The 20,440-nt window shown below is 38.8% G+C and overlaps 1 protein-coding gene across 1 annotated transcript in view; it reads left to right on the top strand.

The window, feature by feature from the left end:
* The window catches only part of PLPP4 (phospholipid phosphatase 4), a 62,378-nt gene that overhangs the window by 10,108 nt on the left and 31,830 nt on the right, over positions 1–20,440 (top strand). The window contains exons 2-5 of the mRNA XM_086616574.1: positions 8,925–9,033; positions 13,402–13,492; positions 16,823–16,886; positions 18,410–18,534. Of these exons, the coding sequence (XP_086472700.1) occupies positions 8,925–9,033; positions 13,402–13,492; positions 16,823–16,886; positions 18,410–18,534 (389 nt within the window). The remainder of the gene's footprint in view (positions 1–8,924; positions 9,034–13,401; positions 13,493–16,822; positions 16,887–18,409; positions 18,535–20,440) is intronic.

The raw sequence follows: 20,440 nt of genomic DNA, 5'->3' as shown, positions 1-20,440 counted from the left end.
AGAAAGCAGTAGAGGTATAATTTAGATGCTAAACGAACTAACACTAGGTTTTAAAACTTCCAAGTTATTTTATTTTTTTCAGCATTGTGAAAAGTTTGCTGGTTCACTAGTTCATATTAGGTATTCTAAGAACATTTACATATCATTTATATATTATTTCATAAGCTCAGGACTCCTGTTGGGAATCTATATTGTTGTTAGTTCAAGATCTGAGCTTTTAACTGAGCCCAGACTCCCCAGCCATTGCCTCCTTGCTGATTCATTTAATTCATATTGTTTCTTGAATTTGGACCAAAGAAGGAAGAGAAAATTTGAGCAGAGGGGCTGGGTTTGGTTTTAACCTGTTCCTGTTTGTGTGTATATTCAGGGTGGGTACGGATCGAGTCACATGCTGTGGCAGACTTGAGCTTAATCTCAGGAACAGCTGGTGAAGCCTTGATAAATACAGCCCCAGATACCATATCAGACAAGGGTCCAGTGGCTTAGTGATCACTCAGACACTGACTGGCACAGACTCCATCATCCAGTTAGACACGTTCTGGTTGAAGAATCTGTCTCGCATCATGGTTGGCTTTGTTGGCCCAGTAACAGTACAGCTCACCCTGGTGGGGTGCAATGCTAGCTGCAAGGAAGAGAGTGGCCGGTCATCTTTGGAAGAAGTCATGCCTCAACATATACCTGAAAATCAGTGGATATATGAGGCAAATCTGGGAAATTTGCTACTAAGACTGAAGAAAAATGCTGGAAACTCTCTTCTTTGAGCGCATCTGGGAAATATTGACAGCCATGGTAATATGTATATTTTTAAAACTGCATCAGAATTTATTTTCAATCCCTTCTTATTCAAAATGATTTCTCATATATCTGAAGGGCTAATGTGGGCATATGTGCTAATTAAATGTAACACTGCAATTGCAGCTAATTTAAAATATTCAGAAATATTTTACATCAAGTGATACTGACTCATCTGAAGCCAAACCTACCCCTGAGAACTAGTTCTCTACTTGCCAGTGACATTAAATAAATAATAATAATAAAGAAATATTGCCCCTGGCCTTTGCCCTTATCAGTCCCAGGATTTAATTCTGTTGACTTTTGGCTTCTCCCTACATAAAAGTGCACCCACAGAACCAAAAGTGGCGAAGGCTGTATACATTCACATTAGAATATCAAATGTTACCAGGAATTGGTATGAAGGCTTTGTTTCTAGCTTCTCAAAAGTACAGATATTTTAAAAATACTATCAACTTGCGCTATTCCCAGAGCTGCGTTGGGCACTGAATAGGGACTGAAAGAAGGAAACCTCTTGCAGCATTTTTCTTAATGTTTACTTTCTGCCAGTACTCATCTCAGTCTTTGTAAATACCTGCCTAAAACCTAAACAGAAGGTTACTGCAAATGGAGAGAGGCATCAGGTCTTCTTGTTTCTGTAGCAATAAAAACAGCTTCTGAATTATCTTTGTGGGGTGTTCCTGGTGAATATTGACTACTCTGTATCCTGCAGGACGCTCAAACCCAATAAAGCTCCATATTAGGATTATAGATTGTTAATCAGAAGTGGTAGGTGTATACACTTGTCCTGGTTTTAGCTGGGACAGTGTTAGCTCTTCTTTTTAGCAGCTAGAAGAGCTCCATAACACTACATGGCATTATATTGGGAAATAAAAGTTTTTAGCTATTGAAAATGTAGAAATAATTTATTGATACAGCTGCCTCTATATCTCTTAGTGTGAATGTAAATTACTTAATAAATTGGGTTTAGTGCAGTTACAAGATGATGGTTTTAATAACATGTTTCCATCCAAGCCCGTGAAGGACCAATCAAACTTTAATTTCTGTTCTCTTGTACATGCTTCTTATGCAATCGATATGTATTGCAATATAAATTCTAATATCTTTTAGAATTTCACTCTTTACTTTTGATTTCTATGGAGAAGTTAAAGCTGCTGTTTTCCGACTCGAATGCTTGTCAGCAGGGTGTACTTGGCATATGGGAACACTAGTCCAGTTAATGAGCAAGCTACAGCGTTAGAGGTCTTGCTTTGATTCTGATACTTCTTACTGGAATGAATTGCCATATCCTGCCTTGTCAAACAGTGGCAGAAAACATCAAATCTTTTGATACCCAGTGTTGTGCCTTAACTATAGGGAAAGTTTCTCTTTCTATCAAAACTAAGGTTTATATTATTGAAGTGATAGTTTTAATTCATGTCAGTTTCTTCCTTGGTGAAATTGTAGTTCATCATTAATAATTGGACCTTGTTGGTTTTTTTTTGTCCTCCAACACATAATTCCCCTCTTGATGGCTGAGGAACTGTGGATTTCCCAAATTACTTTGGAAATTAAATGGCTCAGATCTCTTTCCTTATGCTAACCTCTGAGCTAACACAAAGCTATCTCGTCACAATAATACGCATAGACAGCAGCATTTCAGAAACTGAACTCCTCCGGCATTCGTGTGGTGAACAGAATGATGGTGATAAACCACAGGCATTGTTTCTTATCGCGCCTCATTGCTGTCCTATCTGCTTCAGTTCTGTTAATTTTGCATTCCAGCCACAGACCATTTCAAGCTTTTCATATTTTGTCTGTCTTTGCAGGAGTTCCTAAAATAACTGCTAAAAAGTGGTGTGGTGTTTTTTTTCCCCTAATACTACCTAGAGGGAATAAACAAGACTAAGTTTTCTCATGGCATGAAAATAAGTTATGCTCTCCAGGTATATCAAATAACATGACACGAACGCTTTTTCCATTACTAGTCTGTTTCAGAAAGGATAAATTGGAGTCTTGGATTCAAATGTGAGCAAAGGTGATGTGAATAAGCAGTGTTCAATGTAACGTACCCAGCCAGTGTAAACAGCAGGCTCTTTCTGCTTAGCCTAGGTCACTTTTGGAAACCCCTACAACAAATTCTGTCTTTCACAATACAATTTTCTTATCTCCACAGTTGCTGTGCCCTATGATGTGTTCTACTTTATGGCTCTTCATTCAAAATCACGTTGGGGCTGCGAATCTGTTGCGTGAGAACATCTCACAGAGTTGTGTTGTGTATATATACCCTGTAATTAGGCCAACCTGTAGAGAGTCCTACCAACTTCAGCATTACTGATGCTGCTTATAACTATGTGGTTGTAGTGTCAGGACAACAGATTGCACAATTTAACATGGCGGGTACATGATAAAAGCTTTTACTGCTAGAAACTAGTGAAGGGTTTAGAGAACTTGTCCTATGAGGAGCAGCTGAGGGAGCTGGGAATGTTTAGTCTGGAGAAGAGGAGGCTCAGGGGGGACCTTATTGCTCTCTACAGTTACCTGAAAGGAAGTTGTAGGGAGATGGGGGTCGGTCTCTTCTCCCACGTTATGAATGACAGGATGAGAGGGAAGGGCCGCAAGTTACACCAGGGGAAATTTAGGTCAGATATCAGGAAAAATTTCTTTACGGAGAGGGTTGTGAAGTATTGGAACAGGCTGCCCGGGGAGGTGGAGGAGTCCCCATCCCTAGAGGTGTTTAAAAACTGTGTGGATTTGGTGTTGAGGAACATGGTTTAGGGACCCTGACAGTGCAGGGCGAATGGTTGGATTCGATGATCTTTAAGGTCTCTTCCAACCAGATAATTCTATGATTTGAGACCTGGTTTGGGAAATACTCAAGAAAACACCCATGTAAGAAAGTGCAGAATGGAGTTCCAATGGCAGAGTCACAGCTAACCTGTTTCTGTGGGAGAGGCAGCGGTGAGTTTGGTTACAGAGTTCTGCAGTCAGGGAACGGTGGTCAGAGCTGAACTTTTTTTCCACAAGCCCTCAGAGGTGATTTATAATAGAGTTTTATGAATGCCTGCTACCTCTTAATTACTTGCTCTAATGAGGAATTTCATACAAAGCCATTTTGGGATCACATCAACAGATGAAGTGTAGAAAAGAGGAGGGATGATCATTAGATACCTGGTATGAAAGACTGAGTATCATAATCACAAGTTATATTCATTCTCTTCTGGTGTTTTTCTTGCCATATATAATTATCTTCTTTCGTAGTTATTGTCAGTTGTTACTTGGGATAATCCTTATCTGCATCTATGAAGAAGATAAATTCTTCAGAGACATGGCAAAAGACCAAAAAAAAGCCAACTGTCCAAAAAACACAAACAAAATCTTCCTGTGCATCCTTTAGTTGATGCACAAACCCAGGAAGCAATCTCTGTGTGCTGTGAACACTTCTCATGGAGCACATATCTAGGTCCCCAAGATTGCCAGGATGAAAGCCTCAATGTCCTCTCCTGTGTGATTTCATCTCGTTACTCTCCGAAGATGGTGCTTCTCGGGAAGTCATGGATGCCCCATTCCTGGAAATATTCAAGGTCAGGTTGGATGGGGCTCCGAGCAATCTGATCTAGTTGAAGATGCCTCTTCTCATTGCAGGGGCGTTGGGCTAGATGACCTTTGATGGTCTTTTCCAACCCAAACTATTCTATGATTCTAATACTAAAATTTCGTGTACTTACACAAGTCAAGCTTCCCAAGTTGCTCACCTGCTGCCAGGGGATGTTATATGATTAAGCTTGTATTTTCAGCCATAACAGAAAATGTCCAGAAACCAGTTTTTTTTATCCAAGGAGTATATTCATTTCTAATAACATCTAGTCATTTAAGGAAGCTTGTGCTGGCTTATGAATAGTAATAGACTGTACTTTTGGTTAGGATGAAGGAACATAAATCACTAAGTGTCAGGCAGCTTAAAAACCAGTATGTCCTCATGATTGTTTAATAGAGTACAGAGGGAATTGCCTTCAAGCTAGTGAAATCTCATATCCAGTCACCCATTGGTGATGCTTTAAAAAAAAGAAGAGAATTGTTCTCTTATGAGTCTTGGCATAAAAATTTAATTAGTAGCTGAGCTCTTTCTGAAGATGAAAAAAAGTGATTTCTTTTTATATAGTCACTTTCCTTCAACTGTTTACTTTGTATTTCTGTATTGTTCACACAGACAGGATCTGCTGCCTTCTACATCTATTTTTTTTTTTTTAATCCATGATTTTGAAATTATTTTACCTGGTTTCAGCAATTTTTAAATTTTTTTTGGTGTTATGTTTCAGCATATTTGAACACTGTTCTTAGAAGACATTCAGAACACAAGTCAGAAGAAGAAATGAGTGCATAGTCAGATTTAATATGTAGGGGATACAAAACTGCTGTTATTAAATAAAATAATAATTATAGTAATTAATACTGTCATTGATAGATTTGTTGAAATGAATCTTTCTTTAGAAGAGTACAAAAACAGTGAGTATATACTGATCAGAAAATCAGTCCTCAATTGGAATCAGATACCATTTCTGTTATTTGTTATAGTTTTATCTCTTTAGCACGTGTTATTTTGCTCTTAATTAAATCTTATGTCTTAACACATATTTGCAGTGTCATAGTGTAATTCCTATGAGAACTATGAATTGGATTTTTGTTTAATTTCTCTGATTTAAACAACTGTAATCTTAGTTTTCTTACATGAAAAGGAGATAGGAAACAAAAGAACAAGAAGAGCCCCAAACCTTTAACTCTGTTGGCAGTTGCTCATAATTTCTAATGTCTTAATGTCAAATGAATTAAATCTCTGGTCTAATGTGACACGTTTTCCAAAAGTGCACTGATGCACGGATATACTGAGATCACCTTGAAGCATAAATATTTGTGTCTTGTTTGCTTTTTGCAGTTAGTTGAAATGCTCCCAGGCCTAGATGTGTCAAAGAATGTGTCTCTGCTTCGAGGTGTTCCTTGGCATATCCATCAGTCCCAGTGCTTTGAGAAATGCCTCAGTACAGTCAGACCAGCAGATACCTGAGGGATTATCATAGAATGGCATAGGCTGGAAGGGACCTCAGAGATCATCTAATCCAACCTCCCTGTCATGGGCAGGGACGCCTCTCAACTAGACCAGGCTACTCACGGCTCCGTCCAACCCGGCCTTGAACACTCCGGGGAGGGGGCATCCACAACTTCTCTGCGCAGTTTATTCCAAAGTCTTACCACCCTCGTACTGAAGAATTTCTTCCTAAAATCTAATCTAAATCTGTTCTCCTTCAACTTAAACCCATTTCCCCTTGTCCTGTCAGTGGACACTCTTGTAAAAAGTCCCTCCCCAGCCTTCCTGTAAGTTCCCTTCAGGTATTGTAAGGCAGCTATTAGGTCCCCCCAAAATCTTCTCTTTTCAAGGCTGAACAATCCCAGCTCCCGCAACCTGTCCTCGTAGCAGAGGTGCTCCAGCCCCTGGATCATCTTTGTGGCCCTCCTCTGAACACGCTCCAACAAATTTATGTCTCTCTTATGGTGGGGACACCAGAACTGGATGCAGTATTCGAGGTGGGGTCTCACAAGAGCAGAGTAGAGAGGGAGAATCACCTCTCTTGACCTGCTGACCACACTTCTCTTGATACATCCCAGGATGCAGTTGGCCTTCTGGGCCGCATGAGCGCACTGCCAGCTCATGCTGAGCTTCTCATCTATAAACACCCCCAAATCCTTCTCTTCAGGATTTTAATCCTTCTGTCAGGATAGATGTGACTGGCTGAAAGATGTAGTCGTTAAAACTCAGCTGGCTTCTTTAACTTCTTGTTTGACCAGATGTGTGTGCTTATCTATTTATTGATATTTACATGACAGGGGTTAAGTACCTCTTGGCCATGGATCCTTTGTGCATCTTCATAGCAGATGGCAAGTCTTGGACAGTATAGCTGTGAACTTTGCTGTTCAGCTCTCTCAGGTGACATGTGTTGAGTGTCATACCTGCTCTTGTGACTTTACTTGGCAACTGAACCCTTTCAACCAGCAGTTAATTGCTCCCAGCTGTTGTCAATATCTTGAAAGACTGAAAATAAAAATTACATGCTTTAGGACTTCAGTTGAAATTTGGAAATAAAGTTGCTTGTGTTGTCTAGAAATCAACTTTTATTTTTCTAGTTGAAGAGAAGAATTGGAAAATGAATTTTTTTGGGGTGTTTCATTTCCTGGAAATGGTTTTCCTTAGAAAGGTTTCCCTCCTTCATGTTTTGCACAAGCCATTGTTTATTAAACTTAAAGAAGATCTAAATTTTCATTTTGACAACACTGAGACAAAGTGTTTTGACACTTCTGAAATTCACTGTACACCTTCTTTGGAGAGCAGGGTCAGACTGGGTTTGAAGAGCAGAGCATAATAGTAAATATTCTCCTTGCAGTACTAGACTCCTTAAGTTTCCAGAAGAATCTGATTGTCTGTGTAGGTCTGTAGGGGAAACATAACTATTGGTACAAGTGACAAGACTGTGTTTGGCTTGTTTTGTCCTCAGATTTTGTTGTTTTCCTTTAGGAAGAAGAGGTCAGTTGGGCACTTTGGAGTAGACAGAGAGTTTTGTGCCTTCTGTCTAGTGGGAGTCTGAATGTGTGCTCTGTTGTAGTGTGTGCTGGGGACATGGGAGACTGTAGCTAATGCAGAGATCATCGACTGCAGTGAGAAAACGAAGAACGGCTGGTCAATCCTCAGAAGTGATAAAAAGGATTTCCTAAGACCTAGAAGAGTGGATAAAGCTTGTCGTTGTTTAGGAAATCTCTGACCTGGCTAGATTCGAGGACTTGTTTTGCTGGGGGGAATTGCATGCATATGGTTTAACTTTACTCTGCTTCACAAATTGCGTTGAGCTTTTTCTATTTACAGAGTCAATTGTTGTAGCTGTTACTTGTATAAAAGCTGGTTTTGTAGGGGTTTAAAGTCTTTGGCTTTGGGAAATTTACAGTAAAAAAAGCTTTGGGCCACCACACCTCTGTGTTCTGGCTTATTAGTTAAGACCAATCTGCAGAAAACTGGTCCCTCTGTCTTCTCTCAGCAGCCATTCTTTTAGTCCAGGTAAACTAGCCCTGAAATGAGTAATATAAAATCAAGACAAAACTTCCCAGGAATTCTGATATAACTTCAAAGCTAAGAAAAGTTGAAGGACAGTGAAGAACTCCGTGGAAAAAGGAGTATCGTTTCAATGAGGAGAGACAATTTATGTAGTCCCAAGAACCTTTTAAAACTTCTTACTGCAGTCAAAGATCACAATTCCTGCTTCTTCTTTCAGTGCTGGACAAAAGATACCAGCAGAAATAATTTACTTTATATAGAACAATGTAACCTCAACATTTTATTTTGATGCCCTTCATTTCAAAATAACGTAATTACAAAACCGTGAGAGTTTTTTATTATTTGGTGTTTTGTTGTTTTTTTTTTTTGAGAGCTAAATGACATGAGAATTAAATTAAAACAGTCAGTTTTGGTAGAATGAGACATTTCTGGTAGAGCTAGATTCTTCTTAAGCTTGAGAACCAAATCAAAATACTGGCAATCTGAAAAAAGAGAAAATATGTTTCTACGAGCCCATCCTGTTTCAGGAGTAAGTCTCTTTTTTTAAGATATTTTCTAAAGTTATCTATCCTTTCTATCAGTAGAAGGAATTGTCTGGGCTGGTTCTTTCTATGTGCTTTGTGATCCTGCAAATACAACTGTCATACTTCCAAGTCTGGATCTTGACATTTGAAAGACACATTTTGTATTTGATATCTGGTATATAATTTCATCAGTGTAAAACATCTGCTGCGTGTTTTTTCTCATCCCAGAATATTCTTTGCACACTTTTCCTACAAAAAAATAAAATGACAATTTATTCTCCATGGCAAAGTTTATGGAACTTTTTTAAAGTTGTAGAATATAGACTTTTAAAAATCATTTTCCTAAGGGTGTATTAATGAGGATTGATTTACTTAAAAACAGTGAGGTAGGATAGCAATATATCACAAGGATAATTCATGCATGTTGTACCATAATTAACTTTGGGGCAGTTTTAAATCAGCAGGACTCTTTCTGGGTTTTTTAGTCATAATTTTAAATTTGAAAAAATTGTATCTTTAATTCTTATTTTCAGTTTTACAGAATTTTTGGATCCATTCCAGCGGGTTATCCAGCCAGAAGAGATCTGGCTGTATAAAAATCCTTTGGTGCAAACAGACAACATACCCACACGTCTTATGTTTGTAAGTACTAAAGGTTTATTGGTCATTTGATGGCTGTAAGCTAAGTACACTTTCATTTGATAAGCAGTAGGAAACCTTTCAGAAGGTTCCTTTAATTCTAATGACAGTTGTTTTCCAAACCAAGGATGTCCAAAATGGCAAAATGTAGGAAATCGTGAGGAGTTCCTAAAAATCAGCATTAGCAGTTGACTGAATTTATGAATGTTGATTTTACAATTTAAGATTTAAGCTAGTGTTAACGTAGAGAGATGCTGTAGAAGTGATTAGACAAGCTTTTTGAATTAGCTGCTTGGGTGACCTGACAAAACCTTGCCATGCTCTTATTAGGTTAAGGGCTTAAATTTTGAAATCCGATTTGTTTTAGGCATGTTAGGCACTGAGATACTTGCCTCCAAATGCTTTTTTTCTCCATGTAGACAAAACCTTTGTTTCAGCTTCTGCCAACAAGGGTACCCTGGAGCTGCTCTGCTGTCACCATTCCTTTGGCTCTTCCCAGCACAACTCATGTTGATGTGCAGACTGGCTGTCTGATTTTGATGTTTTGTCTGGTTATTAAAATTCATGGTTTCGATAACCCTCACTAGCAATGATTAACAATTGTAATATCCACCAATATGAGTGCAGTAAGGTTGACCACTACAGAAACACTAAGAAATTATGGATATAGTTCAGGCTATTAAAACAAGCTCCATCTATGCAAAAGCTTCCTTGGTCAAAGTGGAGATTTTGCAGGAACGGGCAGGGCAGATGAGGTCAAGTCCTAGTACACTTATGGCAAAGTATCTTTTCCTGTGCCTCCCATGAAGTCAGGTTTTTACTGTCAGATTAAGGCTTGAATTCAGAATAAATGCAAATCAACTATGTAATTTGTCTGCAATTATTTATTTTTTTAAAAGGTTCAGGCCTTCAGTTATGGAAACTTTTAAATTAATTAAGGTGCTTTAAATTAACTTTAAGGTGCTTCTTATTAAGGAACAACATTAAGGTGCTTCTTATTCATGAAGCGACAATATATCTCAGCTTTTTAAGACAGAAGACCTGATTTTAAATTCACCAACATATTGTTTATATTGCATTAAGAAGAAGCTCTATTAAGGACTTTTTCAGCCTGGATGGGTGAAAATGTATGTTTTTACTGAAATGGAAGACAGCTGTATAAAAACCACAAAAAAACCCCCACTAAACCAAACATTAAATTGTTGCACTAGGAAGGACTCTGAGTTTAATTTTACTGTTTTTCCTTATGCTGAGCATTACCTTGCTACATGGTTTCCCTGATCTCGGGTTATAACTGAAGAGTTCAAGAACCAATAGTGAATCTTTGTACAGGGGTTTGCTGCAGTGGTGAAACTATTTTTGAAACCAGTTGGGATAATCATTAGTCCATCCTCTGATCTCTAGACTGTAGCCACTGGGAAGCACAATTCTGGGACGTAAGTGTACTACGTTTCCCAGTTAATCACTTCCCATAGAGCCAGCTTTTGGTGTTCCTCATGGCAGGTGGAACTTCCAGGCAGCTCTGAGTCAGTAACATTTGTATAGTCTGTACCCTCTTTCTGGCTCAGACCGTTGTCATCTCAGTAATTCAGTGGACAGGACAGCTTCTTAAATTAAGAAATGTAGATAATTTCTAAATATGTTTTCTTATGTCTTTATTTGAAAAGAAGAAAAATCCAACTCTAGCACTGATCACAAGCTTTCATCATGTAAAGAATTTATTGCCACTAGTGTTGTACTCTGATATTGAAACATATGGCTATGGCTTATCAGAAAGCAATCTCTAGGAATTTATGAACTGCTGGATTATTTTATATGCTGAGAGATTTGAATTCAAGAGAAATGTTGTGAATAATCCAAACCCAGGTCCAAATTAGACAAAGCTGACCTGTATGGGTAGCAAGCAAGACACAAGGACTGGAAAGACCTGTGCCTTGTTCTGTGTCTCTATCAGTGATCAGTGGATATTTCTTGTCTTGGAAAGCGTAAGGTACTGTCAACTTTAACTGTCAACTGGAAGTATGTGGGAGTCCCTATAACTTTAGCATATCTCTGGCTTGCCAGGATGAATAATGAACGAGAGGGTTTTTGTTCCTGTTTCACAAAAGCAAGGCAATATTGGAATATTTCACTGCTGGAAAAGAAAACATTACCGAGATGCATCTGAGGAGAATGTTGCTCATTAGACTGTTGCCAAATCTGTTATGGATATGAGCCATACAGAATCTTTTTGCAAAATACAGAAAAAGGAGTCTTTAGCAAGCCAGACTTTCTTTATATGTACGTTTTGCTGCAGAATAAAAAAACGCTTTCAGCTAATGCTTTTGTGTAAGGAACAGCAATGTACTGCAAACATGAATAGTTCTTCATCTCTCTCAAAAATCCATATGCTTGTGAAATATGAGGAAATCTGCAGTTTTACTAGGTTTCTGAAGATTGATTGTGAAGTGGTTTGGAACAAGCTGCCACTTGAATTCTATTCTGTGTTGATATTTTCTGCTGCTCCTGCTTGTTCAAAAGATTTCTAACTCTATTAAACTACCACTATAAGCCTGTCAGTCTGGCTATATTTCTACATGTTCTTCAACAATGGAATGCAGATATCTTTCTTCTTTTCTTTCCTGCTTGCAATCCTTACTTTTTAGCATGAAACCAATAATTCTAGGTTTTGCTTCAACCTTTTTTTTATTTCACTTTTTGTGTCTGAAAGCAGAAATTAAACTATTGCTGAGGATAGAGAGAAGTGAATGTTTCTGGAGCGGTAACATGACACTGGCATCCTAACTTCAATCTCACACACTGTAGACAGAGGGATTTATAAGTGGAAATGGTGCATCTTTTTGAGTTAGATAATATTTTCCAGAGGCAGGTGGGGGAAATCTGGTCCAAGATGCACTACCAAAATAACAAATATAGTGCATTTTCATGTTGTTCCTTACTCAGATATTCTGAAAGCATAAAATGAGGACTGGGATTATCTGTAGTATAAAAAGAAGTGTAACACATCTTTTGTCATAGCTTGTCTATTCTGTTTTTTATTTCAGTGGGGCTGTTTAAGAAGTAAGGCACTGTTCAGCCTCAGTAAAGGCAGCATAATCTGACTTAAACCCTGGTGCCCTTTGTTCTGTATACAGCTTAATTTTCAGCTTGTTTAAAAAAAGTCTTTTTCACTTTTCTTCAAGAGAATAAATGCTTTTGAAAGACCTCGATTGGTTTTTGAAGAAATGTGATTGTGAAGAGATTTGTAGATTCCAGAAAGGAATTGGTTAACTTAGACCAGAACTAGCAAGAAGCATAAATGGACTACCTTGCCTACAAGTCTCCTTTTACCTCTGCAATTGAATGTCTGAGACGGAAGGGATGATGGAAGGACCAGCTGGGAACAAAATCATACTTTCCATGACAAGCTACTAACGAAAAACTCCCTGGTATTGTGCTTGGGAGAAACTGATGAGTCTCTCTGGAAACAGACAATAAATACCTGCTCTGGGAGGACAGACTGCAGTGTACAGACCCTGCACGAAGTAGGATGCTTTTGGAATAACTGGCACATTTGCAGTGAATCATCAACCATAGTCCAAATTGCTCTATCATAGCGGAGATGTTTGTGGCAATCAAGCATGTGCATTGATGTGCAGATGCCATTTCAGGTTCTTTGTAGGAGGAATCCTGTCCTACAGCACTGACAATAAAAGAATATAGTTCTGCTTAACCAACGAGTGCACTTGTAGATGTTCAGGTGTTGTTTTTCTGTTTTTGAACAAAATCAAGCAGTTTGCTCCACATCCAGATGCTTGTAAATGAAAGAATCCTAAAGACATGATCTTCTCTGGCAGGGGGATTGGACTAGATGATCCTTTGAGGTCCCTTCCAATCCCTGACATTCTGTGATTCTCAATATATTCAGGAATGACAGTTAAAAAGAAAACAAGATTGACAAAGAGCATTTTAAAATGTCAGGAAGTTGGTACTGGAGTCTGTTATGTTGCATAAGGTCTTACTGAGGGCACAGCCTGGATGGGCTGCCTTCTGGAGCAATGCTTAGTGTGGAAAAAGTGTACAAGATCTGTATGGATTGGTCTATGAATTTTGTGGACCTTATAGACTGTTCCTTTTTCATTTATGCAGCTGGCATTTTAAATGCAGCTCCAGGCAATTACAAATCAATTATAATCCACAGTTATATTACAGTTTTAATGTATTTGTTGCCGTGTAGTTGAAAAGACAAATCATCCCACTTTGCTTAAGGTTAGGAGTTTGATAAAGATTATTCAGCCTTCCAGTTTAAATGGAGCTAACTGGAACTAATTATTAGTCGGTTGGACTGAAAAGGAATTGTTGCTCTCACATGGTATTTGTTATCTCTTACAGGCAATTTCCTTCCTTACGCCACTAGCAGTCATTTTTGTGGTGAAAATAATCCGGCGAACAGACAAGACTGAAATTAAAGAGGCTTTCTTAGGTAATGTATGTAATGTCATACTTCGAGATGGAAAATGTGTGATTGTGCTCCGAGATTGATTTCAATTGTAGTCTAAGTCTTGAAGAAAACCTCTCTCCATTACAGTCCATTTCATTAGTTTTCAGTGCAGTTACAGTTGAAAGCCATCTCATGAAAGCCTTTGTTTTTATGTATGTTTCTAAATGTACAAATTCTGTGCCTTAATTCCACAAAACAGCTAGCAAGGGCCAGAATTTGATCAGCAAAGACAAGACCACCTTAGAGACTGTTCAGATGTATATTTTTCTGTCAGAGCCAATCTGTTTACTTGCCTCCTATTTATAGTTGCAGCTATTCTAAATTAAGGACTGGAAAGTCCTATGAGACTCAGCTGCTTAGTGTAGGAAATTACTTCTCTCATTGTCTTCTTTGACCTTCTCCTGGAGTTTACTGTTCCCTGTTGCAAAATCCATGCTCATGGCTCGGCTTTTCTAATCAAAAGCAGATGTTTCATCTTAAACTTCCAGTGGAGTTAGATGTGCACTTAATGCCGGACTGTGAACTGCTATGGCTGTATTTTGGGTGAAATCTCGTTACAGTTGTAGGCAGCAACTTTGAGCAGAGGAACAGGTAGACAATGAGGATGGTCTCAAACTGTTCCAGCTAATTCTGGCTGTCCTTATCTTTTGAAATCGTTTAGTGATATATGCCCAGATCCTTTTTACATAGATATTGCCAGAGACCAAAATTGACTAACGCCCTTTCACTGGCAGAGGATACTTTGAAGCAATAAGAACTGCAAATGTTGTTGTTGGCAGTGTGTTTGAAAAGTGCCTGATTCTGAAATTCTGTTTTACTGGCTAATTTACACTTTAATTTGTCAGCCCTTGGATTGTAAGGTCAAACCTATACTCAACCTTGCCTTAGCTAGGTAGAGTGTAAATGGCACTGTGTATCTGCCTTTGAAACTTTTTTCCAGACAAGTCTGAGTTCTCATAGCTTGTTCTTTCTCCAGTTGCTCTAACACAAGTGTGAAAAGACCCTAGTTTTGTTTTGGCTGCTGCCAGTCATTTGTAGTAAGTTCTGGAATGTCTTATAGTGAGAATTTACTGACAAGTCCATTCAGTAGAAATAACTGTGGTTCATAAAATGCATACAGTCACGGTTCTGAGTTTTACTTTCTGTTGTTTAAGATGGAAAGAGCTTTGGATTAGTTTATCCATCACTTATTCTCACCTCTTTGCTCTAAAGAGACATTCATTTTTTCTGCTGTTCTTGCCTTCTGTCACGATTTCCTCTGTAATGTCCAGGAGAAAACTTGCCAGCTTCCCCAGTATTCTCCTTGCTACCCAGACTTTAAGGAAAGCCCAGCCTTTATGCTCGGTTCTGCAGGGCATCCTTGTTCAGTATGTGCTATACGTGTGGAACTTCTTGTGACTTCATTATATTCAAGTGTACTGTACATTATTACAATTCAGGATGTTAATGTGTCTGGTGACGTGAAGCTTTTGTGAAGATTCATTAACTGTGGCAGAGCTTTGCTGAGATCTGGCACATAATGTTCATGATGAATGATCAGGAAGTCCCCCAAAAGGTGACTTTCTTTAGGCATCATACGTAGAAGGATCAAAGGTTAAAAGGATATGAAAATACTTTGCCCCTCATATAGCCAGTAATATAAAGAAGGTGATTCAGTGCGTCTAGGGTAAGGAGTAGTTAGCTTCCTAATGTAGGTGCCCTTAATCCTTCCCCTGGAAGTACCTACACCTCTCTACTGACTTAGATTATATGACTTTTGGTGGGCAGTGTGAGCCTTTCCTAAGGGGAACACAATGAGAGCAAATGCAGTTTGTTTATCAGCTTACATTTGATACTTGGGTTGCCATTGTAAGGCATGTGCAGCAGTGGAAGCACGGCTCGCTCAGGTATGCAATGAACAATCAAGACAAAGCTCAATGAAAAGGGTGAACTTCACTGCACGTGTCAGAAAGCAGATGTCTCTGCATCTCCCGTTTTTTAAAAAGCGGAATGTAGTGCTGGTCGTATGCATTTGGCTCTGGAAAATTTTGGTTCACCACGCAATCACCATAAATAACTTAAGAGAAAAAATTGAGAGGGGAAAAAAGGGTGTGAGATTGAGTGGTCACTGTGAACACGAGTGTTGAAGCTGGAAAACTTTTGAAACAATATCAGTGTTTCAAGGACTGACTTGTTCTTTTATTTTTACTGGCAGCTGTTGCTATGGTCTGAGAAAACCCTTGTTTTCGCTTTGATGGACGACCTTTTTTTTTTAACTTAAAGAAAAATAGATCCTATAACACACATTTTTATGATCTATAATATCCTTGGGCAAAGATTTTATGGAGACAGGATGAGTGCTGCTGAAGTGCAGCATCTGGGGCAGCGGTCCAATGAGAAAATAGCTCATGTAGCTGTCATAATCAAAAGTTATATTACTGTAACTGTTCTGCTGGAAATCAGAGATTTGCCTGATAGTTTTTTTTTTTTTCTGATGGGAAATAAAATTCAGTCGCTCGTGTGTTGTAACAGGGAGCTGTGGACTGCAACATTTAATCAGTTTTAATCCAAAAGGAGTGTATGCGCTCGATCCAAGTGCCACTGAAATGAAGACAGAGATCTCCACAGGCTTTAGATGAGGTTCTTAAAGTCTAGGGACTCGGCTTGCAAGTACAAATAAAACAGATGATTCAGTCATACCTAGTATGACAGTTCCTGTTTATTACTCTAATTTTATTAGGAAAATTGGTTCATCCTGGGAGGAAACATAAGGGGATAATGTCAAGACTTTTAGTCGTAACATCCACATCCTTTTAAAATAAAAATATCATCCAATTCTAGTTTTAGCCAAAAGACAATTCTTTAGCCTGAAAGAGGACTGTTTAATTGTGTGGTACATGTATATACACACACGAACACATACATACATATGTGTATATATCTTATGTATAGGTCTATATGGGAGTTCTCCTTGACCCAACGAGCATAAGATTTTCATCTAGTAAATTACAAAACTGATAATCGCAGTACTTGATTCTCTAATAATTGTTTCCATCTGATGATTTATGCCAGTGCAAATTACATGTTAGGAAAACTGTCTTTGCATGAAGGAAATAAGACTTCTTGAGAGTAAAAGCAGAACAAAGTTAGTGATTATTATAATGCTCTGAGGTCTGTCCTTAGTCTGGGTAATAAGAAAAACAGTAAGCTGCAAAGATCATTCAATTTTCAGTTCGGTGAAGGTTTCAGTCTGTAAATCAAATACTGTAATGCTGCAATTTATAGCTTGGTATTTAGGTTATTATTGTTCTGTTTGTTCATTCTGTTTTGTAGCTGTTTCCTTGGCTCTAGCTCTGAATGGCGTCTGCACAAATACTATTAAATTAATAGTGGGAAGGTAAGTCTTGTCATGTTATAAATGATAGCTTTGACTGTTGAGAGGAACGAAGACACATTGACAAATACAGTACATTTTAATAAAAAGAGAGCTGCTGCTCCAAAGCACATTGAATTAGAACAGGCCCCTGTGAAGCTGTCCTGTCCCTGGTGCAGGTGTTGTACAACTTCATTATGTGGCATCCAACTGTGGTAGGGACGTACGCCCTTGTGTTTTGTTATTTGTTTGACTGGTTGGCGGATCCAGACAAACGAGGAGTTTGAAAGGAAAGGTGTGAGCTGAAATCAGTTCGTTAATTGGCAACACAGAAGGGAAGAGTCACAGCATGTGGGAGTTCAGATGCCAGTGCCACTGGTCTGATTAAACAGAAGTCACTTGTGTGCCTGTATAACCCAGTGCCTGCATTTTGCATGAAGCATGTTACTGAATGTGGTGTTTGCAGGTAACATCAAGATCCATGGTGGAACAAACCTTGGAGCTAAGCAATAAGTGTACTCCTAGGTAGGCCATTCTTTTAGGAAAGCATCAATTTGAATGAAGGGCATGTAGAAATACTTACAAACAAAACTCTGGAAAGCTTTTTTTTTAGGTATTTTGGCTCTTTATTAAAATTTTGAATAATTTCTGCTCACAAATATACATTTGACTTGAATTCATACCCTATTTAATAGAGTCCATAGCTGCGTTTGCTGTTCACCTGTTTTGCAGCATTGAGGAAGTGGTATTTGTGCTTGGTTTCTGATGAACCCTCTCTGCTACAGTACTGATGTCCTAACTGTAGTGGTATTTGGCACTTTTATTGTAAGAGTCCTTTTGAAATATAATTAAGAATGTCTGCACCATCTTCTTCAGGCAGACATGAGCTCATTTTCCCTACGCCTCAAGCCAGCTAGTTGCTCTGTCAGCTCGTCTCTGAATCTGTGGTCATTCCCCTTGCTTCTCTACGTGATTTATTAGCTCAGGATCAGTAGGACACCAGTCAAACCTGTGTGCTATCGTTCAACTCAGAGCAGGTCCAAAGGAAACTTGGAGGTTTGTTCAATGCAGTTAGAGACGCTGGCATTAGAATTTTGTGGTTGTTTTGGTGCCAATCTTGTAGCCTAAGTGGTAGTCCTGTTCTCAGCTAGATGTGTCGGCAAGACTTGTGCGACTTTGTGGGGTTGCTACGCTATGTTGCTCTGTCCCTGGAAGCGCTGTGCAAGATTGATTGCTCTAGGCAAGAGTAACCCTGCATGTTCATTTTCAGAACATGCTGTGCTGGAAGCTTCCCTGAGAGAACCTGCCTGCAAAAAAGTGATCTTGAGTTGAGGGTTTAGAAGTAGACTTGGCAGTGTTAGATTTACTGCTGAACTCTATGATCTTAAGGGTGTTTTCCAACCTAAATGATTCTTTGATTTCTGTTGCTATGTTAAGGCAGGAGGGAATGAACTCTGTATGTAATAAGCAGTACATTTAATAATCACTTTGAGGTTTGTTTGTTACTACAGCTTTTGTATTTTTAATATCCATGGTGTTTTTTGTAGACCGCGTCCCGATTTCTTTTACCGCTGCTTTCCAGATGGAGTAATGAACTCTGAAATGCACTGCACAGGTGATCCAGATCTGGTGTCTGAAGGCAGAAAAAGCTTTCCGAGTATCCACTCTTCCTGTAAGTTCATGTAAATGCAATGCCTCTTTTGTAAAAAGCTGTCCTATCTGTGTTTTGGAATTGCTCTTTTTTTGTTGGATCGTGAACCCGATTTTTGCTGAAGGGGCCTGGATTTCTGTCTTGGGTTACTATTCCCAGAAATTTCCTTCTGGAAATAAAGTTGTGAGTCTGTGACCCTTCTTTATCTTGAGAATCACCTGACTTGACTGAGAGCCATATCAGGAGTATCAATAGAGCAAAGCACTATTCAAAGTTAAGTGTGGTTCCGAGGGGGTGTCTGTTCCCTAATGCAGACCTCTATGCAACCTTTGTCTACATAGTGAATATTTATTTTGTTATATTCCACTTAAGCACAATATGTGACAAGGCATGTTTGACCTGCATAGTTTTGACAAGGTCTAGTTAATATCTCTCCAGTACTAGATCTATTAAACCAAAGTTGAAGTCACAAAGACAGTTCAACTGCTTTTATCGTTAGGGTTTCTTCAAGGGAAGTTGTATGCTTGAAGGTGGAAGGGGTAGAAAAGTATACATGGAGATCATGTTGCGTCATTTTGATGCTGTTCATCCTGGTGGGTACAAAGTGAGGTTCAAGAAGTCCCGCTAGCACTAGAAGCTATTGTAATATGCCAGTAGCAGGATGATTCTTTCGTGCCCTGTTTTGTTACTCATTTGACAATATCCAACTGCTGGCTGTGGCTAAAGAAGGGCTCTTTGTGTGGGCCTTGATTCTGAGGGGTTCTTGTACTTCCATGTCCAGGTGTCTGCTGCCACTGGACTGCTTTGCCTGGGCACAGGCAGGAGCAAATGGTATCTCTGTTCCCAGCTCAAGCAAGCAGAGGAGAATAGGTAGAATGTCCTGACTCTTCTGTCAGCATGACTGCACAGAGGTAGCACCTAACAGGGGAACAGGTGTATCAGTACGGTCTTCTTTAGAGGAGCAGGTGGGCAGGTAACAGGTAAATTTGGCACAGTTTGGAGTTTCTGTGGTTTCTTGTCCGCTCCTAGGACAGCACAGTCACTTGTCACTCCCTTTGGGTTTGAGGTGGTCCTCAATCTAGGTCTGATGGTTTGATCAGTTACTCCTAGCTGTGTCCTGACAGACGTTTAGATGGCTTTATGAAAACTTGTATGTCTGATTTAATTAGTTGTATTAACTGAGATGTTTACAAAGGTTCATTTCTCTGTCTTGAGGGGCTGACTTCTAGAGTCTTTCATGTCAAGTGTCTAATAAAATTTCTTTTCTTCTGTAAAATAACTTGATTACTGTGAGCTTTTTTGGTATTTTTGGGCAGTATGTTTTGTTGCCTTCTGCTGTTCTGTTTCCGAGAACTGCTAATTGTGTACCAGTAAGTCATATCTCTGGAATTTTTTTTTCTGATTTTTTTTTTTTTAAAGTAATAACTTCAAATTGTCGAATTGTGCAGAATCAGATATTGCAAATAAGTTGGGTAATGAGATGAATGAAATTCTGAGCCAATCTTGCTCTCGTTTTCTTCTTTCAGTTCCAGAAACAGATAAGAGAGTAGTAGATGTTTGTGGATATGTTTAAGCTTTATAGTCCTAAACAATAAACCAACTTAGCTGTCTTTTTTTGTGTATTTTGTTTATAAGCTTCAATTACATTAAAGAGACAGTAGCAGAATATGTTGCATGCTGTTTAGAACAAATGGTATTTATTGCTATTTCAGTCTATCTTCAGATCTGGTTGTCTCTCCTAATTGCAATCCTCGTGGTTAAACATTTTGTCAATGTTTAACAACAAAGGCTTAAGTGCATGTATACACTGGTTTACAAGAATTTGCAGATTAGCCCTCAGCAAGTGTTATTATTGGTCACTTTTAGTAAACTGTTGGATTTTAGTAAAAGAAAGTGTGAGACACCCAATGTGCTTTTGTTTTTGCAC

Source organism: Tauraco erythrolophus, chromosome 9 (assembly GCF_009769465.1).
Source record: "Tauraco erythrolophus isolate bTauEry1 chromosome 9, bTauEry1.pri, whole genome shotgun sequence".
Taxonomy (NCBI): domain Eukaryota; kingdom Metazoa; phylum Chordata; class Aves; order Musophagiformes; family Musophagidae; genus Tauraco; species Tauraco erythrolophus.
This window is presented reverse-complemented; position numbering and strand designations above follow the sequence as displayed.